At 35.2% G+C, this 27,254-nt stretch overlaps 1 protein-coding gene across 1 annotated transcript in view; it reads left to right on the top strand.

Moving 5' to 3' along the window:
* The window catches only part of SRFBP1 (serum response factor binding protein 1), a 53,512-nt gene extending 42,326 nt beyond the window's left edge, over positions 1-11,186 (top strand). Inside the window, exons 5-8 of the mRNA XM_081053730.1 lie at positions 4,151-4,232; positions 5,267-5,978; positions 7,177-7,214; positions 10,500-11,186. Coding sequence (XP_080909856.1) covers positions 4,151-4,232; positions 5,267-5,978; positions 7,177-7,214; positions 10,500-10,684 — 1,017 coding nt within the window. The 3' untranslated portion in view covers positions 10,685-11,186. The remainder of the gene's footprint in view (positions 1-4,150; positions 4,233-5,266; positions 5,979-7,176; positions 7,215-10,499) is intronic.
* The last annotated feature ends 16,068 nt before the right edge of the window (positions 11,187-27,254 follow it).

Below are 27,254 nucleotides of genomic sequence, written 5' to 3'. Positions count from 1 at the left end.
AAAATGTCAAATTTAACACTTTAAACCTTTCTTTAATGTTCTTCTTCAGAAAGCAATTAGAAATCATTTATTTACTTTTTACATTCAAATGTTAGCAAGAGGTAAAGGGGACACAGATGAAAAATTTTATCTGAAAAAAAAAATTTTATCAGTTATACTGTCTTGACTTGATTTCAAGAATACCTAGCCATTTCCCTGACTCAAGCCTCTATGTGTTTGGAACTCACCGCTATTACGTACGGCTGCATGAGATGTGTACTGCACCTTCCAATTGTGACAGCTACAATGTCAGTGGCAACCCTAGAATTATGCAGTGAAGTGGCCCTGTTAAAATGTGTCTCACTTCTTATTAACCTGGTATGTTTCCCCAAATACATCTTCCACAAAGGTTGCAACATTAAAAACACCATTATAGAGGAAGACATACAACAAATAAGAATAACAGTTTCATTTATTAGATTAATACATAATTGTACAACTTTAAACTTATTCTAGTTTTTCAGTAAATATAATTTACTGAAATTGGATCCCTAAGTCACTCTGGGATATCTTTCATGGCAGAGAAATAACTTTGGTAAATAAACTCAATGACAAAATGATTTTTAACACAACAGTATTTAGAGTCACCACTAGACATGCAGGTATTTACCACTGCTCTTCTGAAACTTTTTATAACTCAGATGGAAAGATGTAGCTAACTATGGAAAGAAAAATACCCAGTTCATCAGAGCTTTTAGCAAGTTGTCAAAGCAGGAATTTGGGAACAGTACTAGTTATGTTTTGAACAATTACACATGAATACATTTAGTCAAAATCTTATTTGGGATTCCCGGACTTTTTATCTAAAAACATAGAACATTAACTCGTGATGAGAATACTTTCTAATTTATGTTTTACAATACAGATGTTCATACATTGAGGATAACCTTAGAAGTGAATTTCTAGTTGCTACAGGAAACGTGCTGAAAAGAACAGTTAATAGCTGCTGCTGGAGTGTCTTCTTTTCCCTTGTAACTGGAAGGAAGACCAGGTGCCTGAAGTGTGGATAACAGTTGTCCTGACTAGCTGTTTTTGTTGTCATTGTTGTTGTTTTTACACATAAATGTTCTGGGAATTGTCCTGGGGATTAAAACACATTGCCTTTTGCACTGAAGACCAAACTGTCTCTACTAAACCCGAACCACTCACCATTCAGGGAGCGTATTTAATGCATTTAATGCTATAACCAGTTGCCTCCATTTGCAACAGAAGTCTGTGGTCCTGGTGTGTTTATTTGAATGTAACTTTTAAACATCATGAGCCTGCTAAAATACTTCTCTTTTTTCTAACTTTTTTTTAGTTTTACCCCGCTAAGGACTACTCACCTGCAGTTTAGAGCAAATGGCACACCTTTTTTCTGTAAAGGACCAGGTAATAAATATTTTACCTGCCGTTCAGTTTCTGTCACGACTACCCAGTTTTGCCACTGTGACATAGTACAGCTATAGATAGTATCTAAACGAACGAATTTGGCTGTATTGCCATGAAACATTATTTTTAAAAACGGGCAGCAGGTGAGACCTGCCCCATGGGCCAGTCTGCCAGTTTTGAGAATCAAATACTTCTACAAGGTATTTGTATGATGGTTACAATTCTCTATTAGTTTTTCCCCACTGTCAACTTTAGTTGATTCTTAGGGAATGTATGCCCACATCAGTCTGTTTTTATTAATACATTTTAAGCATTAGCTGTTGACTTCCTGCTGTCGTCTGTAAGGATTTAGATCTTGTTCCCCCTGCATGTCATATATGGACCCTTCCACCCTGCTAATATACATAGGTCGGTCGAATAGATTAGGTGAACATTTCATGATTATGTTATTTTGTCTGAGTCACATTTGGAATGATTATTACTTTTCCTTTTCTGCATAATATTTCTGTTTCCTGTAGTTTATAATTGTTATGTTTATTTTGTTAGTATCTTCTCTCTAGCATAACACCAAACTTCTCATCCGTTATTGAAATCTTAATACACCAGTATTCTAAATCTAAATCTCTTGTTACCATCCTGGGGATTTTGCCTATATCTTCTGTTTCGTATATTCCATTATAATCCCATGCCTTCCTCATTTTTTTTTGTATCCTTCTTGATTTTAGTGGAGCCTGTAGCTTCTCGGGAGAAAGGTTCAAGGGATGTAAATTTTTAAAAATCTTGCATGTCTGAAAGTATTTTTTTTTTACCTAGTTTGAAAATCATTTTCCGTCAGAAATTTAGAAGCATTCCTCTATTGTCTTTTGGCCTCCGATTGTGAATCCTGATTTTTTTTGTGTGATTTGTTTTTGTTTTTCCTATAAAATCTTGTAAGCCCCAATATTCTGAGGTGACTCTCTGTTTTCATATATTTTGTTGAACCTTTTCAGCCTGAAAAATCATGTCCTTCATTGGAGGGGAGTGGGGGAGTGGTGCAAAAATAATTGTGGTCTAAAAGGTCAAAAATAATTGTGGTCTAAAAGGTTAAAAATAATTGCAAAAACCACAATTACTTTTGTATCAACCTAATATTTGGGGTAACATTACCTAGATCAATCCTCCAACGGAATAGATTTCAAACTGCCACCATCTTGCTTTTACTTAGATACTCATAAGTTTGTATTACAGGCGTGGGGGAACCTTATATTGGGCTATTTACAATGCAGGGTAAATTTAAAATAAATTTGAATGTCTGTTTGAAGCTGGTAGCTCTCCTTTTCACACACTAATAAAATTTATTCACTTGCTTTGTGGAACCCTTATTGAATGCTAACTATTACCAGTTACTGTTCTACACGCTGGATCTATTAGCAATAAGGAAGACAAAGTCTCTGCCTTCCAGATATGGCAGTATATACACTGGCATGCAGCGTTAGGTGATTTGAAGCAAATAAGGACTGATGGGAAGTGGTGTATTAGTTCAGATAAAATTTGAGCAGAGACCCGAATACAATGAGATGATCAGCCAAGTATATTTGGAAGGAGAGTATTCCAGGTAGAACAGAGCTTGCAGTGAAATAGCCTAAGAATCCGAATGTAATAAAGCTTAAAGAACAGATAGGGGAATAGCATGATCTGGTTACATTTTAAAAGCTCTCTGGGACTGCTATGTGAAAAATTGGCTGTGGGTGACCAAGATCCAAAGGAGAGTGACCAAGTATAGCTTATTACATTGGTCCAAGGGATGTGTTGGTTATTTGGTCAAAGGTAGGAGTAGAAATGGTAACAAATAGCTGGTTGAATATATTTTGCACATGGAACCATAAGATTTGCTGAAGGATTAATTGTGAGAGGTGAAGGAGAAATGTGATGGAAAAATCCTTAGGGTTGTAGGCCCAAGCAACCAAAAAAATTACACGCAATAAAATTGAAAGACTACTAGAAGTAGGTTTGAGAAGAAAATCAAAGAATTATCTTTTAACAGAATTCTGAAGTACGTAGTTGGATATATGAGTCTGTAGCTTAAGTTAGAGCTGGAGGTAGCATTTGGAAGTTGTCTGCCTATGAATGATATTTAAAGCAATTAGCCTGAATGATGAATTTTCTAAATTCATGAATACATTAAATATCATGTATAATCTATATCCATTCAGTCATCATCAAATATTTATAGTGTTGGCTATAAGCCGGGCACTGTGGTGGAAGGGTCTGAGAATGCAGTAGTAATACTAGACATTCAAAATATAAATATGTAGGATTAGATAATTCTAGGTTTCTAGTAAATGGAACTTCAAACGTTAGTCATAACACCCAGCTTAATACTCTGTGTTACTTGTTTCTTTTATGTTAATGTAGTCTTAACATACTCTTTTAAGCTCTTTGAAAGCAGGAGCTATATTACATTTTTTTAAAATATCACAAATGATGCCAACCTCAATTTTGGAAAGATATTAATTACCCAAAGAATATTTATTAATTGATTACATGGTAGTTAGAATTGTTTAAGAGTAATTGTATTTTTGTCAGCATGAATTTTATTTATCTTTAGCATGGACTATACATGTGACTTATGAGAATATTAAGAAATTTCTTTCTGTTCCCTAACTCTAATTTTTAAAAACTATGGCATTTTATTTTATTTACTTATTCATAAAGTGTCACATTGTTTTTGTTCCCATGTGTTTATTGTTTCAATTCGCAGCCTGATTCTACTGCAACTGAAAGAGCACTTGCCAGATTGGCGATGCACCCTCTTTTGAAGAAAAAAATAGATGTGCTAAAAGGTACGAATAAGTGACTTTTAAGCCATGTACTTTAATCCATTTGTGTATGTTATTTTGAATAAATGGCTATTGACTTATTTATGATTTTGGTTCTTCTTCTCTTTGAAGATCTTTTATGTTATAAATAGCTCTTTCAACTATTTCCAAATGTGAGAAGGGAAGGTACCTGAAAATATGGCTGGTATCTGATATCTGCAGAAAAACTAAATTTATTTTTTCCTAAATTCTAATATTTGAATACATATAACATATTTGCATATGAATATATATCGTATAACTAATATATGATATATGTTCATTATAATATTGAACACAATGGATTTTCTAATTATTAATATAATTCATATTACTTTTGATGTTGCCACTACTTAGTCGCATAATTTTCGTTTATGTGTGTACAAGTATTGAAAGAATTTATTCACTTTCGTCACAGATTAGAAGATATTTAGTTGTATGTTTGAAGTCTAATTTATAATGCTCCTCTAAAATCCCATCAATACATTATTTCTACAGAAGTTAGAGTTGCTATTTTGTTTTATTTATTTGCATTCAGTGACATTTTTACTGTTCCTCATAACTTCAAGACATGAAATGACGATTTTTTTAATGTTACATTCTTAGTGGATACTTCTGAGCATTTCTTATAAGTTTGGTTTTTAAAAAGTGAATAGATTTCTTTGTAAATTTAGACCTATTCATTATACATACAGCCATGCGTCACTTAAAACAAGGTGTGTTCCGAGAAATGCTTCGTTAGGCGATTTTGTTGTGTGAACATCACAGAGGGCACTTCCACAGACCTCGATGCTCTAGTCTACTGCCCACTCAGGCTTCATTATAAACTCACGGGGCCACCATCGTATATGTAGTCTGAGGTTAAAGGAAACATCTTTATGTGGTGTGTGACTATTTAACATAATGTATAAATTGTCCTTAGTGTTTCAAAATAATTTAAGAAATACTGTACTGAAACAGTGATATTTTATATTGTTTGTTTCAATGCTGAAACAAGTCATGCGCTGTTTCTCTTGCAGCTGCCGTCAAAGCCTTTAAAGATGCAAGACAAAATGATGCTGAAGTTAAGTCATCAAAGAAAGCTTCAGAAGAAAATCATTCCAAGGACACTTTGTGTTCAAATGATGATGCCATTAAGTTACAGCCTGAACAAATTAGTATCAGTGACCAAAAAGACAAAGAAACCAAAATATTGGCAAAGAAACCAATAAGTAATTCAAAAGAAAAAATAGCCAAGATGGAACATAGACCCAAAGCAGTCAACATTACAAATTCTCCATCAAAGACTTCTGAAAAGGATTCTGTAGTTCCCTCTGAACCCCAAAAGATACCTGCTGACCCAGAAATCAAAGCGTTAAATCAAATCAAAAAAGAGAAAGAGTCTGATAGCTCACTTGGTGGTAACAGTGATGGAGAAGAATTACATGAAGAAGACAAGGAGTATTTTGATGATAGCACAGAAGAAAGGTTTTACAAACAATCTTCCATGTCTGAGGATAGTGATAGTGGTGATGATTTCTTCATTGGGAAAGTCAGACGGACACGAAAGAAGGAAAATAGTTGCCATTCTTCAGCTTTGGAACAAAAACCCACCAAAAAAGTGTTCCCTGAAGAAGATATACTTGAAACCCATCAGAATATAAGAAATGACAGAAACAAGCCAAGTACAGAAGTAAAGAAGTTTGAATCAGTGTTTTTCCATTCTTTATCTGGATCTAAAAGCTGTAAAAGGTAAGAGTGTTTTTCAATTCTGAAATAATTATTAGTTCTTAATTTTTTTAAAGATATGAAATATTTACACACCCTAATATGAGATAAGAGACTATCTCCCTAACATAATTCTAGTTTATGCAAAATTCATCCTGTGTTCTGACTTGGACTTCTTCAACTATATATTGGGGTCATATATACAAATACACATATAAGAATGACACATTTATCTAGCTTCATCAGAAGATTACATTGTATAGCCTAATAATTTATTTAACTTTATCCCTTCAGTTATCAAACTTTTGAAACTTTGAGTTAGTTTTGGACAAAAAACTTTTGAAAATGTTTCACGTGTCTCACTCTTTTAACAACTTTCTGAAAAGAATATGATGGTTTTTTTCTTGTTAACCTGGGGCCATTATTGTAAGCATCAATCATTTTATTATATATTCCTATTTCAGTGCATACGGCTGCTTGCCCTGACTCTGTTTCTTCAGACTGCCTATCCCTGCTGTTACCCACCACTTTTCACAATTGTTGTGTTATAAATCATGTTTATTTTCATTCATAATTCTAATCTGATAGGAGATATCTTCACACATGGTTAGCCAGTTTCTTCAGTAACAGCTATTTTCTTCAATAAACTTTTTTCTATATGTTTATAGGCAGGGATAATTTTCAACAGGATAGAAAAATGTGATGTTGAAATTTTTGAAAGACACACAATGATCTTTGGAGCCTTGAAAATAATTAAAATATTATTTATATCTCCCTAACCTCCTTCAAAAGGCAACATTTTTTTTCTCACTTGAAAATAACATACCACTATCCCTTCCCTCTCCCATAACATGTAAATCTTAACTGTTGCTGTATGTGACTCATTCCACCTGTGAGACGATTTTTGGAATTCTTTGTCCAGATAGTCCTCAAGAGTAGACGCAAGGTAACAAAGTTAGGATATTTTATGACCAGAAATCCCTATAAGGGTAGTGAAAAAAATTCCCACGTGTGTCTGTAGTATATAATATTAGTGTCTAACAAATTTTTGATGTAGCTAAAACCTGTAGTTTTTATAATTTTTTTTTATAGATTGCTGGTGGGATGAGGGCATATTAGAATCCATTGAAAGAGCTGTATCGTCAGTTTTATTATGTTCTCTTCCTAAGTCAGAGAGTTTATTTATCTTTTTAAAGTCCTAATTGTGTTTTTCTTCCTTTAGGAGTTGCAGAGAACAGGCTCCAAAGAACAACACCCCAGGTATGTATTAATGGTTGCCGGACTTCCATATTCAGTTAAGCAGTGCTTTGCCAAAGAAGGATGAAAAATTCTGGTTGCTTAACAGTCTGAATGAATTATGAACCCACAGAAATGGAAACAGAGCATCTTATAATTATCATTATAATTTTTAATTTAAATTGATTTTTTTCCTCCCTGTGTCCTGCCAGTGGGAAAGATACAGACAAAAGTTATTAGGAAATATTGGGTCCATTTAATTTACTTTGAACTAAATCAATACATTCTTTAAGTAAATTATACAAGTTATATCTTAGTCAACACCATGCCATTTAGTATGTTACTTTCTGGGTTAAGAGTAAAATCAAAGTATTTTCAGCTTAATTCATAACAAATCAAGTTGAATATATTTGGGTAGGCTGACTTCTGTACATATCCCAAACTCACTAATTTAAAACAAAAATTTCTCACTCACATGACAATCCACTGAATCAGCAGAGGGGTTTGCATTCAAGGATACAAGGATCCAGCTTCTTCTTTTCACTCCTTTCTCCTCTAGTACACAAATACTCTCCATTTGGCCAGCAGAAGGGAATAAAGTACGTGGAGAAATTTGCAGGAGGTTTTCATGGGCCAGGCCTGAAAGTGGCAGGAAATCAGTTCTGCTCACATTTCATTAGCCAGAATTCAATTACATGAACCCATCTGGCCACAACGGGCTAAGAAATGCAGTCTGTGTGGCTGGGAGGAGAAAGGAAGTGGAATTTCTTGAACACATAATGGCCATCCTTTCGATCACCAGATGCCCATTTCACCTTTCCTCCCCCACACACAGCACTTCCCTCCTTCCCAACAAAACCAACCCAAAGTCCCATCCAGTCACTGCATCCCCACTCAAAGCCCAGGATTACTGAGTTATGGATGATACAGTACTTTCTATCAGATCTCATAGTGACCTGTGCACTAAAAAGACAAACTATGCACCATAACTCATACCAACTATTTAGTAGCAAAGCAGGGCCAAAATAACCATAAGAAAAACTCAGTTAAGGTGAAAATGGGAGGCACACAACACGTCGACTGCCTGAGCAAAAATTGTCTAGGGTCTGAGAGGAACTTGGTCCCCATGGTCCCTGCCTGTTCCACGGCCACATCTGAAGTGGACATTCAGTATCATCTCCTTGAGGATTGCCCCAAGTGACTGGTAAAAATATATGATCCTGAAGAATGTTTAAAGTCTTAACAGTCAAGAGATTTTTGCCAGCCCAGCTTGTGATTTCTTTCACAGTATATAATTCCCTCAAAAACTGATTGCATTTCTGACCTGCTTGTTTTCAGTCGGTCCGTCCATGAGCTAGGCACTGCACCAAAACTTCTTTCCTAGAGCTAATTCTCAAACTTGCTTTATTATGTTTGTGAGGTTTATTGTGTTTTGTTTTGTTTTGTTTTCCACCCCCACTGTCATTCAATGTCTGCTGTATTGGAGTTTCTGAGGTTTGGTTGGGAAGGCCATACTGTTTTTATCTCTGCTCCAGAGCTCAAATTCTATGGGCCTTTATTGCTTAAAATTTTTCTCAGTTTGATCTCTTATTGTTTGTAGTCCAAAGGTTTTTCTAAAAAACCTAAAGTCCACCAGTATCTGGATTCTGTCCTCTTTAATTTTTACCTATTATGCATAGAAGACTAAAAAAGTTAACTACCAAATCTCAGTGATTTTATTTCTTATTCATCAGTCTGTCTGCTCCTTGCAGTCTTTTCGGCCTTGTGCCTCTAGAAGTTCTCAGAGTTTTCTTTGTTCATTGAGGAAAGAGAGAGAATAGAGGCTTGAATGTGAGGTTTTTATGGTTCAGCTTTTTATTCACATTCCATTGGCTATAATTCAGTCACATGGCCTCATCTAACTGTAGCTCAATGGGAAATCCATTCTGATTGTGTATCTAGAAGGAAAAGAAAACTAGGTTTGGCAAACGTGGCAGTCTGCCTCATTACCATATATTCACAAATGCAGGATAACTCTAAACTTAAGGCCCTCCCACATTTTTCCAATGATGAAACCCATGTAAAAGAAGTTTTTGTTTTTGCTTTGCTTACTTATTTATAATATTTGTCAATTTATTTACACATGCAAGTTTACATAATTATTAAGAATACATATTAGCTTAGAAATATTGCCTATTCAAATCTCAGTTTTCATGAAACAGTTTCATTTAACATTTAAACCCTCCATTCTTTATCACTAGAGCAACTTTTTGAGTGCTATGTTTCTAGAGCATATTTGATTTGTGCAAGATATGGGGCATTTTGAAGCTGTGTACAGTGATGTTTTGCAAATGTTATGCCAAATTGTGTGTACTTATGCCATTTCCTTTTTAAGGAGATCTTTAAAAGGCTTTTGACAATGATGTCTAATGTTCAGTGGAGAAATTTTGCATGCCTAGGACTTTTTAATAAATCTATATTAAATTTTTGCCTCCCTTTTCTTTCTGATTATAAACATGCATTTATTCATGTCTTTTCAGCCTAGTATGTCTCCCCTAAATAGTACTTTGTTGTTCATAATAACTTGATTGAAGTGCTTCATAATATAAGAGTCTGTAATGACTAGAATACAAGTTGCCACCCTGGTGGATAAATCATACCTGGTGGATAAATTTATGACTAAAATTTATGACTAAAACAGAACTTTCTCATATACTTGAGTAGGTTTAGTCATTTACCTTGGAATATTAGGTTGGCACAAAAGTAATTGCGGTTTTTACAATTATTTTTAACCTTTTAAACTGCAGTTACTTTTGCACTAACCTAATAATAGCTTTTTGTTCGATAACAGAAGGGAGTGCAATCATTAATACGCCCTTTAAAAATAAATTTCTCCCATCAACATTATCAGATCCAATATCTTAGTGAGGATGTATATTTTCTGGCTACATTTGCTTCACACACAGATCTTATAAGCAGATGATGATACTCTTTTGAAAATATAAAATGTCCCCCGCTCGCCCTTTTTCTGGCCTTCCATATTGTCTGGGCTGCTTTCTTTTTTATTGTCAACGTACATAAGACACCACAGCATATATGAGGTGGCGACCATTAAACCTCTGTTTACAAGGATTAGAAAGCATGCGTCCCATAATTGACTGTTCATATGTATATTTCAACTTCTAGCTGTTTCCTGTTGAACTCAGATTTTAAATTGTTAGGTGAAACTAAATTTCTCCCTTAATACTGAGTTGAGAAAATGGAGTATTCTTGATTGTATGCTGTTTGGGTATATAGTTAGTTTTCATGATTTTTACTTTCTCCTCCCAGGCTTTCAGCAAAATGAACCTGAGTTCAAGAATCAGTTTATTAAGACTGCACGTAGAGGACCTGAAAATATAAAACAGCAGTCATTGCTGCCTCTTCATCCTTCATGGGAAGCAAGCAGGAGGCGAAAAGAACAGCAGTCTAAAATCCCTGTGTTTCAGGGGAAAAAAATTACATTTGATGATTGATTAGTACTTTTTGTGAACTTCTCCATCCAAATTCTTTTTTTCTTTCTTTCTTAACCAGCCCATTATTTAAACTCGTATTTCAGTATGTCTCTTTGGAGGGGATATAGAAATAAGTTTGTTGTTGTCTTTATTTCTCTTTTTTAAGTGTGTTCAAATTATGTTTACTTAAGACTTCCACAAATCAACTACATAAGTTGATTTTTAAGAAAATACCCGGACTACTCCTTTTACAAAAGGATTTTGAGATTATAACTCAGATTTCCTCATGTGTGCTTATCATGAAGTCATTTCACTCATTTAGGTTTACATTTCTTTGCCTTGAAAATAAATGTCAAGATATATTTAAAATAGTAATGGAAAATATGAGGAAATTGTAGCTATTTAAAATAGATTATCTTTGCTAAAATTTATTCTTGTTAGCAAAACTAAGATTAAAATAGTAACGTTCATTATATATAAGATAATAAATTATACAAATAAATACTACTTTTTATTATAATTTTAATTATTTGTAATCATGTGCTTTTTGACTGCTTTAGTTTCTCAGGACAACTTTGGATTTCTGAATTATATTTCAGTTATTTAGGCAACATACATGTTTAAATGTGGCAAGACAACCAAAAATTGGTTTGATATTTCACTGCATGTAAATATTTCTGTTAAATCAAGAATGTGTAACATCTCTAGAAACATTGTTTTGAGGAATCGTAATTGGAATTTATAAGAACAAATTCTAAAGGAGGTAAGATTGAAAAGAGCATTTCCACTGACGGCTGAGCAGAAAGGTTATGAGATGACTCGAGGAAAAGATGACTCTACATCATAGTACTGTTACTTAAAAGAAAAACAAGATTTTAAAAATCCCTTCACTTTTGCTCCTCTGGGGGAAGCTAAAGGTTCTTAGTTAACTAATAAAAGTAACAAAATGCCCTGATTTCTGTGCTGGTGCTGTTAATGTCAGGGAAAGCCCTTTGGTCACCAGGAATTCACAAGCTCTGGTAAGTCGTTTCTATCTTTTCAACAGCTTAAGAATTTAGATGACAAGTACAATGGACTTCAAGAAGTTGTACAGAAAGAAAATTATTTTTGCTGTGTTGAATGCAAAATTTGTTTTCTTTATTTTCTTCTTTCAAATTTTATTTTGACCTAATTTCAATTATGTAAAATTGAAATTAACATCATTGAAATTTTAATTATGAAAATGTGTTACAGGAAAAGTGAAAGAAAAATGTCTCTATGCCTACCCAGATTTAGCCAAAATGTGAGGCTGAGAGCCCTGTCCTCCAGACGGCCAAGTCTGCCCAAGACTTCTTACCCCAATTGCAAGGAGTTAGGGGCCAACTACAAAGTTAGAGAGAAGAGCCCAAATGAGAGCACTCTCACTTCTGACATCAGCTGCAGGTTCGGAGGTGGTGTGCGGGGAGGGGTGGGGAGGTGGAGGCTTCCCCAAACACCCTCAGGTTCCAAAGTTCTCTAGAAAAACTCCCAGAACTCACTGCAAAGTAGTCTATACACAGTAGAGGGCACAAATTATAACCAGCCGAAAAGGAAGAAATGCATACGGCAATATCTGTGAGGGTTTAAACACAAAGCTTCTATTGTCCTCAGGTGCATTATCAGCCTGGCATCTAAATATGCAGATCTGAGAAGCTTCCCTGGCTTCAGTGTGCAGAATTTTTATTGTGTCTTCAGTATCTGGACATGACTGACTGACTGTTCACGGGATTGTTCTAGATGGACTGACGCCACATGACCGAAAGCTCCCATCCTAAATCACATGGTTTGTCTTTTTTAGTGTAGCCAGCTCCTGCCCTAAACAAAGATACTCCTATTTGGTAAGACATAGGTTGCCTTCAAGAAGCTGATGGCAAAGGCAGTTCTTTTCTTTGGGTAAGGCCAAGTCCCTTACTACACAATATCCTTTGCCCAAAGTCTGCAAACATTAACATTTTACTTCCTTTTCTTTATTCTTCGTTCTCATCCTCTCTCCCTTTTCCTCCTCCTTTTTCTCCTCCTCTTCTCTGTCTTCCTCCCTGTCTCTCTCCCTCTCCATCTGTTCTCTTCCTCACCCTTTTCTCTCCCCATTTCATTTTTATTTCCCTCTCTCCCCTCCCCTCTTTATAGTCTCTCCTTAAAAACAAAGCCATTTTCTGTTCTCCGTATTATCATAATCCAGTTACCAAATATTCAGATTTTGCCAATTGTCCCAGTGTCTTTCTATAGCAACAGAGAATCAGCATCATACCTTAATTCAGTTTTCGCCTGACATTCAGTTGTCATGGCTCTTTAGTTCCTGAGAACAGTTCCTGAGTCTCTTAGTATTTCCTGACATTGATGTTTTTCAAAAGTACAGGCCACTTTATTTTGCATTGTCCCTTTATTTGGGAATGTCTGATGTTCCCAGTGTTAAATTCAGGTTGGGCACTTTGGGCAGGAATGTCACAGAAGTGATGTCGTATTTATCTTTGTGCATATCCGGAGGCAGGTGATGGTGTTGATTTGACCTAGTAGTGGTGATGTTAACTTTGGTTACTTGTTACTGTTTTTCACTGGAAAGTTACTGTTTTTCACTTTGTAATTAATAATTATCGTGTATGGAGATATTTTGAGACTGTATTTATCTTGGTCTGAAACTTTCATGCACTAGTTTTAACATTCATAATTCTTACTGGAAACCATTGTTGCTATAGTAGTTATAAATGGTGATTTTTTTTTTTTAAATGTCTTTTTGTTTCTACATTTATTAGCTGGCTTTTTATAATAAGGAAGTGCTTTCCTTTCTCCCCTGTTTATTCATTTTTAAAATTTATTTCAGTATGATATGATGGATGCTTCTTTAATTTACCAAGTAGTAGTATACCACTTTAAGTATACCACATTAAGTAGTATACCTTAATGCACTACACTTTAATTTCCTTCCTCTTAGTGTTTGTACTGTTGTTTTACTTCTACATATAACCCTACAATACATTGATATTGTTTTTACTGTAATAATTCCACTTGTCTTCTTACATGTTCATGTTTTTGTCTACTTCCTTGAACATGGGGAGCATTAATAATTATTTTTATGATCATGATGCGGTAATTCTCAGCTTGGAATAGTCTTTATCCCCAGGGACATTTGCAAAGGCTGGAGATACACTGGGTGTCACACTTAGAGGGAAGTTATATCTAGTGGCTGTAGGCCAGGGGTGCTGCTAAACATTCTACAGTATGTGCACCAAAGAATTATCAAGCTTAAAATGTCAGTAATGCTGAGGTTGAAAAACCTTGATCTAGGGTTCATCTGGCCCCACTACTGAAGCATTACCATTCTAACAACGCTAACACCTAAAGCTCTGTCTATTAAGAAACCTTTCTGTTGTGTCTGGTGGGACTGTACATTCCCGGGATTATTCCACTAACTCTTTTCTAGTGATTTTTTGTTTGTTTGTTTTTGTCCCCCACCCACCTCCGGCCTGGTAGGTTCTTCGTGCACATGGCACACATCATTCTCATGCCATCAACTTGAGGGGACTTTCTACTTAGAGAGCACTTTCTTTCTGTGTATCTCCTTCCTCTTCAGTATTTTTCTTCAAATTCTAGTCACATTAGCCTATCTAAACTCTGAACTCTGTGTCTTAGTAAGGCGACTGGGCTATTTTGGGGTTCCTTCCAGCTGCATTGTAGTTTGAAAACTTCATGCAGTGAGCTGAGCACTCAACTTACTTGTTTTCTTTATCTCTGGTATTACTGTCCTGTACAACTTTTTGTCCACTATCTGAAAATCTTTGTTTTATATATTTTATTCAGTTTTCTAGTTGCTTAATGTAGAAGGGCAAATCTGATCCCTGTTATTTCATAATAGTCAGAAATAGAAGCCCATTATTTATTTTAATGCTCAGATTGTCCTTAATTTGACCAGCGGGAGCCTTCTCAAGCTATCTCTTAGGTCCTTTTGACATGTAAGTCCTTTCTCTAACAGTGAGAAAGATGGTTCCCATTATCTACAGTATATTTACTTATTTTCTCAGCCCTAGAATACACAGAAGTTAGTTTCAGAATCACTAACTAATGCCTCTCAAAAATGAAAACAGTAACAACTAACCAAAGTTCAATACATGTTTAGACTTTTTCCTTTAGCCTGAGGTATATGGTCTCAAAACTAAGTTTGAAAGTTACCTGGGATTGCATCAGCAAAAATGGCGGAGTAAGGACACAGAATTTCTTTTCTTCATAAAAAGCAACTAGAAAACTGTCCAAAACTGTCCATATTATTAGAATCAACTGTTTCAGTACTATGGAATTAACCAAAGACGTACAGCAATCCAGGGAGTATTTTTCAAGAAAAAGGTTGCATCTTGATAAGAACAGTGTTTTTTGTGACATTTTAACTTGCCCTATTCTCATCCTCACTTCTCACATTCATGGTAGTCTTAAAACAACGACCCACAATCATAGCAAAAACCAGTAGCCTAACAGTCACTGGAGGGTGTAGAACAGGGTTGGAGCTTCAAAGATACATACATATTCCCTCAGAATTGTACTTATTTGACCAGTTTTGTCGTTCACGGGAGGACCCCACGTGCAAATCTGTCTTGACTAAGAGTTTGCCCAGTGCAAAAAGTCTTACTGAGATCACTTTTCAAAAACAAGTAGAGGCAACTGTTTAACAGCACAGAGGCAGTGACTAACAGTTGGAGCAAACCAGAGTTCATCAAAAAGCTTAACAGGAAATCTAGAAAATTCAGTATCTTTTGGAACTCAGATATATTCTGACATATTTCTTGGAATTAAGGAAATAACATGCATAGGTCTGCATGCCTGTTCAGGAAGAAACTAAGGATGCCCTAAACTCTCACCTCTGGTTGACATTGAGGCTCTTCACTAGGAGGAAGTGAAGGTTAAGGTGGAATTGTCCATTTTCTGGCTAAGTGTTGAACGTGTGCCCCAACACACACACACACACACACTAAGCAAAATCAGAAGTATTGATTCCAGGCATTTAAGAAAATCTCTGTCCAGTTATTAGTATACCACTAAACTAATGAAGCAGAGACTTCAGTGTCCATACAGAACAAAGAATACAGACTTCACAAAAATAGCTCAAAAAAATCACTGAACAAACAACAATAACAACAACAAAACAGAAATGAGATTTGGGGAGAAGGGAAATACCTTATTTCCTTCTTATATAATATATTACTGAAAATACCCAGTTTTCAAAAAAGCATTGTAAGACATGGAGAAACAAAGTATGGCCCCCATACAGAGGAAAAAGCAATCAATAGAAACTGTTCTTGAGGAGGCAGGACTTTGGATTTAGTCAAAAAGATACTGAATAAGGTACTTTAAATATGTTCAAAGAACCAAAGGAAATCATGTCTAAAGAACTAAAAGACAGTCTAAGAACAAAGTCTCACCAAATAAAGAATATCAGTAATGAGATAGAAACTGTAAAAAGAGACAAAAAGAAATTTATAATAGCTGAAACAAAAAATTCAACAGAAGGACTTGACCGCTGATATGAGCAGGCAGAAGAAAGATTAGGTGAACCTAAAGACAGGTCAATTGAGATTATCCAGTCTAAGGAACAGGAATAAAAAGAACGAAGGTAAACGGATCCACAAAGACTTGTGGATACCATCAAGTGTACCAACAGAGGCATAATGGAAGCCCCCTATGACTGGCGTTTCCACTCATAGCTCTATATCCCAAGAGAATTGAAAACATGTTCAAACAAAAACTTGAACATGAATGTTCATAGTAGCATCATTCATAATAGCTAAAAAGAGGAAATAACCCAAATATCCATCAACTGATGACTGAATAAACAAAAATGGTAAATGTGGTTGATTCTTGCACAGCAAGAATTGAACTAACTACATGGGTCCACTGATAGGTATATTTTTAAATCAATACCTGTACTGTTTTCCATCCATGGTTGGGAGGCTGTGAATGTGGAGGGCCGACTGTATGCATTGATTTTTGTCTTTTTATATAGGGTACTTGAGCATCTGCAGATTTTGGTATATGTGGGGTGTGGGGGGGGCTGTCCTGGAATCAATGCCCCATGGATACTGAGGCACAACTAAGTTTTGGGGGATTCAAAAGTTATACACAGACATTTGTGCAAGAGGTTGGGTTCTTCAACAGTCAACTGTACATTCATGCAATGGAATATTATTCAGCCATAAAGATGATAGAAGTATTGATACCGTGACATGGATGAACTATGAAGACAACATGATAAGAAGCCAAACATAAAATATGGTTCCACTTACATGAAATGTCCAGAATAACTAAATCCATAGAGATCAAAAGTAGATTAGTGATTTCTGGGCATTTCTTTTTGGACTGATGAATGTGTTCCAGAATTGGATGGTGGTGTTAGTTCTACAATTTTGTCAATATACAAAACCCACGGATTTGTGTACTTTCAAATGTGAATATTACGGTATATGAATTGTATCTCAATTTTAAAAATAATAATAAAAGTTAGCTGGGTTAATTGCATTTCCTCCTTCTTTCTTCCATGTAGTACTTCATTTGAAATGCAGTTCAGTTTATATGATGGTATTTTATTTTAAAGAATTTTCCTTTCTTGGTAATTTTATTTATACTTTTTCTTTATATATGTGAAACATTAACATTGTTCCATAAGTCAAAGCTACGCAAAGCGCTGTACTCAGCTGTGGCAACTCCTCACTTTCCACCTCATTCGCACACGTCTCCTGTAGAAAATCAGTCTCCTTAGTCCCTAGTTCATCCTTCCTCGGTTCTATTTGCCCAGATGAACAAATATATGTATTAATATATTTAGTTATTTCCCCTTCTTTTTACACAAAAAATAGCATTCCCTAGATGCTCTTCTGAGCTTAGCTTTTTTTTATTTAAAAATATAGCCTGGAAATCACTGCAACTATATCCATAGAGATGTTCCTCATATTAAAAAAAAAAACTTCATAGCATCCCATTGGTTAATCTATCAAATTTAAACTCATTCATCTATGTATCAGTATATAGATTATTTTCTATTATTTTGCAGTTACAAACAATGTTGCAAAGGAAACATGAACAGCAGTATGCATTTTCATATTGTGGGTTTGTTCCTACAGGTAGGAATGTGATGTAAGAAGGTAAATATATAAGCAGTTTTCTTTAAAAATTGCCAATTTTCTTCTATAAAGGTTGTACCAGTTTGTATTTCCACCAGCAGGGTATGAAAGACACCTGTGTCCTAACAACTTCTCCAACAGAGTGGTGCTTCATCGTACTGTGATTTTTGCCAGGTGGGTAGGTGAGAAATTACCTTACCTCAGTATAGTTTTACTATGCATGTTTCTTATTATGGGTACAATTGAATACGTTTTTAATTTTTAATAATTATTTTTGAATTTTTGTGAATTTTTTTTCATGTCTTGCCCATTTTTCCATTGGTGAGGAGTTTTGTTTTTGTCCTTTTCCTCTTTTAAGATTACATACTAGAAATACGAGCCCTATGTCTGTTATACATATTGCAAATATTTTTTCCAAAATTGTCAATTGTCTTTTGATTTTATGTTGTTTACTTTTCTATCATGTTCATCTACCACTTACTGTATATAGTCAGATGTATCAGTTTCTCTTTTCATTTTCTTTTATTTCATTTTTGCATATGAATTTAGGATCATAGTTAGAAAATCATCCCCTACTATTGTTTGCGTTCTAATTTTATCTGGTATCAGTTTGCTGGCCCCTGGCTTAGTGTTTCCGTTTGCCTGGAATCCTTTGACTATCCCTTTATTTTAGCCTTTCTGTTTGAGGTGTGTCTCTTGAATAGAGCATATGGTTGGGTCTTTGTGAGCCAAGTTGAAAATCTTCCCTTTTAATAAGCAAATTAAACCCTTCCACAATTGTTGATAAGATGAATATGTTTGCTTTCAGTTGCCACATTATTTTGTGCTGTAATTATTATATTTATTATGTTTTTACCGTTTCTCTTCACAGTGTGTTTGCTGTGCTTTTTAATTAATAAAAAAAAATCCCTAAATTTGGTATTTAAAAGGTTAATACTTCTGTTCTAGTGGTTATCTTTATGCTTATACCTTTTTAATGCCCTTAGTTCCTTATTTCTTTTATTCACAATTTGTATTGTCCATTTTTAATGACAACCTTTAACTTTCACTTGTTGCTTAAATCACTGTTAGTAAGTTTATTCTACTTTCCTGGTTTCATCTCCATTCTCCTCTCATTTTTACTTACATTGTTTTTAGTTCATTGGAACATACAACACATAACAGAAAGCATTCTTTTATATAACATTATTCTTCTGTCCTTAGTTTTAAGTTTAGATTTGCAATTAAGTAGATTTAAAACTGAACTGCTAAAGTTTTCCCAGTCATCTTTTTTTGAATGAAGTTCAGTTTCTAGTAGATTCCTCGAAAAGGAAAGAATTCTTTGAGCCCTTGATCTTTAAAATTTTTTTCTGTGAGTTTCATGCTTAACAGGATTGTTGCTGGACCTTGGGATTGGGATAGTCTCTGCGATCTACCCCTCTTCCTTGTGGCAGCTAAATTATTCATCGTATCTTTGGTGAAAATCTTTTTTGGGAGAGTTTCTCACCTCCCCCCAATTTAGGATCTCCTAAATCATGATCAGACTATTAAATAATAGTCTGTGCACAGAACAGCTTCCTGACCCTTACCAGGGTTTGTTTTTTTTCTTTCCTTTTACCCATGTCACAGTGAGTTTAGCCTGTGCCCTGGTTGACAGTGTGTGATGGATGACCTTACAGTAGCTTAAGGCTTTTTTTCTCAATAGGGAACAAGGATCGTGGTTGCATATTTGTATCTTTCCTGCAGCAGAAGCCTCTTTTCTTTCAGGCCTGCACCTTCAAGGAAGGTTTTATCTCTGCACTGTCCCTTCTCTGCATCTTTCTCTTAAGTGCCCAGTGTAGGCCCATGGAACATCCATACTCTGAAAAGTTCTTGACATCCCTAAATAATTCTATATTTTCCACTGGTACCTTTTATAAGTTTGTGTTTACCTTTATCTTTAATCTTTCTGGAATTTACCCCTGTATATTCTGACAGAGATTGGCAAATTGGCTTGATCAAACCAGTGAGTACACAACTAATCTACGTTTCTCAGCCTCTCTTAAAATTAGATTGGGGTCATATGACTGAATAATTGTGTAAATGGAATATGGGTGAAAAATATATAAACCATTTCTAGGCATGGCCCATAAAATCCTCTTCTGTCCTCCACTCTTCTTTTGTCCTTCAGCTGGATGTCAATTCCCAGGAAGGCATTAGAAGATTCTCCTTTTTAAGATGAAAAAATAACCATCTGCCTGAGAACCTAAATGACGGAATCACAATCATCGATCCTTTCCTCCACTTAAGCCAAATGCTTATCAAAAATACATACATATGTGTGTATATATATCAAATACATACACACACACACACACACACACACACACACACACACACACACACGAGGTCTGACAATTAAGTTAGTGAACTTGTTGCAACAATGATACCAATCTTTATTGATATCAGAGGGATTATTCATTATGAATTTGTACCAGCTGGACAGTTAACCAAGTTTACTATCTGGAAGTGCTGAAAAGGCTGCATAAGAAAGTTAGACGACCGGAACTTTTCACCAACAATTCATGGCTCTTGCATTACGAAAAGGCACCAGCTCACGCAGCACTGTCAGTGAGGGAGTTTTTAGCTAGTAAAAAAATAACTGTATTGGAACACCCTCCCTACTCACCTGATCTGTCCCCCAATGGCTTCTTTCTTTACCGGAAGATAAAGGAAATACTGAAAGGAAGACATTTTGATGACATTCAGAACATCAAGGGTAATACAACAACAGCTCTGATGACCATTCCAGAAAAAGAGTTCCAACATTGCTTTGAAGGGTGGACTAGGCACTGGCATCGGTGCATAGCTTCCCAAAGGGGAGGACTTCGAAGGTGACCGTAGTGATATTCAGCAATGAGGTTTGTAGCACTTTTTGTAGGATGAATTCGCAAACTTCATTGTCCGATCTTCGTGTGTATGTGTGTGTGTATACTGTTAAACTAAACGAATTTGGGGTTTTTTTATTTTTTTTATTTTTTGCTAGAACAGATATCATTACTCTGATGCAGAGGTTCGTGCTAGAAGAAGGATGTCACGGTAAGAAAAGGCCAAAATACCCGACATTGGTCCAGCAGACAGTCAAGATAAAAGCTAATATCCAGGGCTAGAAAACTGGAGATTTGTGTCACGCAGTGACAAAACAGTTTTTTTAATGACCATTTGTAGTTACTTGGAATGCAGACCCCATAGCTCTTGGGAAAGAGGGCGGAAAATGGAATGTTGGTGGTCTTGATTGTTACTATCTGCATTTATCCAGGTGATGGGGAAAAAAGAGATGGGATGTGGCAATAATTTGTTAGTTGCAAGCACAAAAAAGTAAAAGGATGGAGAAGCCACTGTGTCTAGTCCCAGATGATGAGATTACACACAAAGGTACATTGAAACTTCTGGCCTCAGCACAGACTTGATTACAGATGTGGCATTTCCTCCTAAACATGATGGTCTTAAGACATGGGACATCAGTGAAAAAAAATAAGGCCGGCTTGAGAATTATGTTTAAGAAAGAACTTTGGGAGATGCTACTAGCATGTTAACTGAGTAGAGATACCTTTCCCTCAAAAGCAATAATCTACTTATTTGTAATGCCAAAGCAATTGCAAGCCTGGATTTCAGCAGCCTTCAGATGCTCTATTGTTAAAAGTATTTTGAGCCTCCCAAACTTGCTCAGGGAAGATATGGGTTGCAAAAACTAAAGGACCCCCAAGGAGGGCAGAGTCTCCAGCATTTATCTCAAATGTAATGGACACAAGAGAACTTGCATGTTGTTACAAACGGCAGTGTTTCATCTTTTCTTATGGTCCCGTAACATTCCATTGTGTATATATACCACATCTCCTTTATCCAATCATCCATCAGAGGACACTTCAGTGGTTTCCATGTCTTGGCCACCATGAATAATGCAGCAATGAACATAATCTTGAGATTAGCATGCTAAGCAAAATAAATCAGAAAAAGTCATGAACCATATGACTTCACTCATGTGGGATATAAAACTGAAAACAACAAAGGAACAAGACAAACAGAGACAAACTCATAGACACAGACAACAGTTTAATGGTTACCAGAGTTAGGGTGGAAGGAGTGGTAGAAGAGGGAAAAAGGAATCATATATATGGTGATGGAAGAACTGACTCTGGGTGGTGAACACATGTAATATATAAATGATGTATTACAGAATTGTACATCAGAAACCTATGTAACTTTACTAATGTCACCCCAATACATTTAATAAAAATTAAAGCAAACACATTTAAAGACAAAGGGAGGGAAGGAAAGCATGGTGGAAAAAAAGAGAGAGCCTGCATAAGGGTAGACCCAGAGCTATGAAGAACAGTGAATAGGTAGTTCCTCCAAGTTGGAATCAAGGAGATGTTCTCTCTGTCAAGCCAGAGGGACCTCAAAATGCCTGCCAGAAGGGTGTCGTGACTACTATGGACCAGTGCCTTCTGTGTCTCCCATGTTTCCTTTACCAGGTGGCAGTTTTTATTACAAATTTTCTGTCCTTGTTTTACCACAGTTTGTTGGGCCTAGTGGCAGTAGAGAGATTTCTGCTGCACTAGCAACAACTTGTATTGTTTAGCGCGGGTGTCACTGAAGCTGAAGGAGCCATATCCACAAGTGATGGAAAGAACCCTGCATCAGAGTTCTTGGTCTTTGAGCTTGTTGCAATAATTGGGTGGCATTTTAGATGGTCTCACACGGGGAAGGACCGAGTGTGCTCTAGGTGTGATAGGATACTTACAAACCAGAAGGACATACTGTATTAAAAACTGGAGCAGTGTTCACTGACTCTATGTCTTCTTTTCCTTAGGTACCTGGATAATTTACATTTCCCAGCCTCCTTGAAGTTAGACAAATGCTGGCCAGTGAAATATAGGTAAAAATGATTATATGATTTTCACCTGGCCCACAAACCTTTCCAAGCAGTCTTCCACATTTCTTCCCTTGTTTTCCAGCGAGATGTTGACATCCTGGCCAACCTTGCAAGATAAATTTTGAAGATGGTGAAGTTTCTGTCATATAGGGTCCCTGCACCATTGTATGGAGCAAATCCCCCAACTCTGTCTAACCACCTACTGAACTTTACATGAGCAAGAAATAAGTGAGTACTTAAATCACTAATATTTAGGGTATTTGTTACTGCAGCTAGAGTTATTCTAATGCAACTATGATCTGTGGTTGGGATCTAACTATTTTTTCCAAAATGAATATTGTTCTAATGCTATTTTTGAATAGTGGTGTCATCCAGTCTCTACTAATTTGAAATGTCACCGTATAATCATGGAAACGTTTTTAGGCTCTTTCTTTTGCTTATCTATTTCTCTTATCCAGCATTACATTGTAAATTATTATAGTCTTATGTTTTCTTTAGATATCTAGTATCCTGGTTTACTCATAAGTTTTTCTTTTCCTCAAAGTTCTTGGCTATTCTTTTATCTTTACAAACAAATTTTTAAATGAGCTTGTAAATTTTATTTTAAAAAATTGTTTTGGGATATTAATTTTCATTACTCTCAGAAATTGTTACCTGGGAAGTATTTGTCTTTCAAACATGTTCTCTTTATTGTTCTCTCGTTGCATAAAATAGTGGATCTGCTTCCATGAATAGGCCTAACTTACAGAATTGTGGAAGAAATGATATGTCCAGGAGTATGTTCAGTAGCCTAAGTATGGCATCATCGTGCAGAAATTAAGTAGCCTGAAGTCAGATACTGGAATGTTGTTTGTACTTTGAACATGTGTTTCTCTTCAAGGGAAAACTTGTTTTGAAAGAAAGTTATTCTCCATGTTGTTTTCAGGATAAAATTAAAAGGATGTTTTTCAGTAAAAACAGCCAAAGCTTAGAGGGTCAATGAAGGAAGGAAGGTTATTTGTGTTTGTTTTTAAACTAAACATGGTATGAATATTCAGGGTTTAGCTTAGTTCTCTATCATGGACAGAAGTTCAGTCTTTATACCAACAGCAACCAATTTAGCTCATGTCTGAAATATGTACAAACTACTTTTGAATTTTTATTTTTTCCTGAAATATTTCATTTTAACTAATAAAAGGTTGAACCACTAAATATGAAGATATTTAGATTTGCCATCATGTTCTTTTTTAGTTGTTGGCAAATTTTATTTAAGAAGGCTGAAAGTTTTATTTTTCTTTCTTTCTTTTTTAACATGAGGTACTACTACCTGTGACAAAGAAGACGTTTTCAGACCCTGTGACTTATTTTTAAAATTTGTAAGCACTATAATTATATTATTAATGCCTAGAATTTTTCTTAGGGCTTGACTTTATATTCTCAACTTTGATATCTGCAAGGCTCCATTGCAGGTCTGCATAAATGTCATTTTATTAGTGAGAGCTTCTCTGATCTCCCTTAGAAAACATCAGCTGATTATAGTTGCTCCCTCCTTGCTTGATTTTTCTTCTGTGACAGTCATCACCTGACATATGTATTTATATGATTGTCAGTCTCCCCATCTATTAGTTTGGTGCAAAAGTAATTGTGGTTTTTGCAATTTTTAACCTTTTAGATTACAATTACTTTTGCACCAATCTAATAGAATATAAGGTTTGTGAGTGCAAAGACTTTGTTTTTTCTTGTGCTATGTCCCAAACTTGAACAGTGCTTAGTACATACAAGGTACTCAGTTAAATATTTCTTTTCTGAATACAGAGACTATAAATATTTGAATAAATTCTATTATTTTGAATACATAATCATGGGTATATACAAGGTGTTTTTTTTGTTGTTGTTGTTGTTGTTTTTTTTTTTTTTTTTTCCAGTATATCAATGATTCCTATAGTCGAATAAGTGCAGGTACCAGTTACCAGTTAGGCTATTAGAATAATCAAGGTGAGAGACAGGATGACTTGGACTTGGTTAGTAACAGTGTAGGATGAGAATGAAAGAGGTGATATTTTATTATAGAGGAAAAGGTACAAATTAGTCCTCTAGAAAAAGTATGAGAATAATTGAAATCAGAAACGGTGTGATCACTGGGCAGCCGTAGCAGCCGATGTGAAGTTCATCATCATGAACTTAAAGGGAGAGCCATTGTCATAGCCCTTTGTATTTTCATTTCTAGGACCTGTTTCTTGACCTATTTATCTGGGGCTCTTCGTCTATCTGTCACTGGTTTGTAGGAACTCTTCATATGCTAGAGAAATAAGCCCTTTGCCTATTATGATTTGCAAAGGATTTCCATTTTGTCATTTGTCTTTTGACTATTTGATTTTTTCCCCCAATAGAATATTTTATTTTATTCATATTATAAATGATGTCTGATCTTTATCTTTCTAACTGGTTATTTTGGTGTATATGAAGGCTATGAACCTATAAACACTGACAGTTTTCTCAGCCACCTTATCAAACTCTCACTGTTTTTAATAGTTACTCCATTGTTTCTCATGCATTTTTCCAGGTTCCAAATTACATCGTTTTAAGATAATGGTTGTTTCACCTGCTCCTAATTTTAAAACTCTTCCCTAATTGTAATGGCTAGTGCCTCAAGTACAACTTAAAATAATAGCACTGAAAGTGAACCTCCTTGTCGGTTCCTGACATTAATAGAAATGCTTCTACTCCTTCACCTTAAGCATGAAACTGACTTTTAGATTTAGATAGATATGCTTTATGATGTGAAGATCTATTCCTCTTACTGAGGTGTGTTTTTTAAAAATTAAGAATGGATGTTGAATTTTATCAAATGCTTTGTTAATCATTTATGAAAATGACTATATGACTTCTCTCTTTTGTTCTTTAAAGATTTAGTGGAATAACTCTGAAAAAAACAATTTTGCCTGGTGCAATTTTGCCTGGTGCATAATAGAGTTTTCTCTATATTAATTTATCTGTTTAGATTTCCACCCGAATTCAATTTATATTTTTTTAATTAAAAAAAATATTTTTGGGGGGGTTTGGGGGTGACAATGGTTAGTAAAATTACATGGGTTTCAAGTGTACAATTCTATAATACATCATCTATATATCACATTGTGTGCTCGCCACCCAGAGTCAGTTCTCCTTCCATTGTCATATATTTGATCCCATTTACGCTCATCTACCACCCCACTCCCCCCTCACCCTCTGATAACCATTAAACTGTTGTCTGTGTCTGAGTTTTTTCTTTATTTGTTTGTTTGTTTGTTCCTTTGTTGCTTTCAGGTTTATATCCACATATCAGTGAAATCATGTGGTTCTCGACTTTTTCTGTGTGACTTATTTCGCTTAATGTAATAATATCAAGATCCATCCATGTTGTCACAAATGGCACTATTTCATCTTTTCTTATGACAGAGTAGTATTCCATGTGCTTATCTACCACATCTTCTTTATCCAAAATCATCTGTCAAAGGACACTTTGGTTGTTTCCATGTCTTGGCCACTGTAAATAAAGTTGCAGTGAACATCAGAGCATATATATCTTTATGGATAAATATTTTCAGATTTTTTTGGGTAGATACCCAGGAGAGTGATTGCTTGGTCATATGGTAATTCTAAATTTTTTGAGGAACCTCCACACTGCTTTCCATAGCAGCTGCGCCAATCTGCATTCCCGTAAAATATAGCCATTTCATTCATGATATATGTCTTATTTGCAGAGCTAAATAGTATAATCTCTTGAGTTTTAAAGTTACCTCTGCAAGTTTGGGTTAGTTTACTCTTTTGTCTTATTTTACATATTTGTATTTTGTACTTTTTTTCTAGATCAGTTAGTTAATGGTTTGCCTAACTAAGGTATGCAGTTAGCCATATCCTATATAGATTCTGATACATCTACTGGTTTTCTCTTTTCCTAACTTTTTTCAATTGCAATTTAAATGTTCTTTTCTCATTTTCCCTCTCTACTATTTTGGAATTTCTTTTGCTAATTACTCTTTAAATTTTAAAGTGAATATTTTCCTAAAATCTAAATTAATCTCTGTAACTCTACCAGCCTCACCAAACAATACATAGGCTTCATAACTCTTTGATCCCTTTTTTATCTTGCAAACGTTTTTGTCAAGTATTTTAGTTCCGCCTTTTAATTTTATCTCCAAATTAGACATTATCATTATTGTTTTTATAGTCAATGTTTATATAGATTTCCTCACATCTTTACCAATTTATTTATTTATCAGTCTTTCTTATTTATCAGTCTTTCTATATCTCCAACATTCTTTCTAGTATCATTTTCCTACTTTCTCGAGTACATATTTCTCAACACTGGGGAGTGATGATGTGTTAGTGGTAAGCCTCGTTAGATTTTTGTCTGTCAGAATAATGTCTTCATTCTAGTCTCATTCTCTGTGACAGTCTAGTAGGGTAACCAATCTATAGTAATTATTTTCTCACATTAGTATGACAATATCTCATTGTTTTCTGACTTTGTTTCTGTTGAGAAGTCGACTATCAGTCACATTGTCATACTTCCTAGGCAACTTGTGTGTGTGTGTCAGTGATTCTTTTATAATATGAA

This window comes from Rhinolophus hipposideros (genome assembly GCF_964194185.1).
Source record: "Rhinolophus hipposideros genome assembly, chromosome: 7".
In the NCBI taxonomy this organism is placed as follows: Eukaryota; Metazoa; Chordata; class Mammalia; order Chiroptera; family Rhinolophidae; genus Rhinolophus; species Rhinolophus hipposideros.
This window is presented reverse-complemented; position numbering and strand designations above follow the sequence as displayed.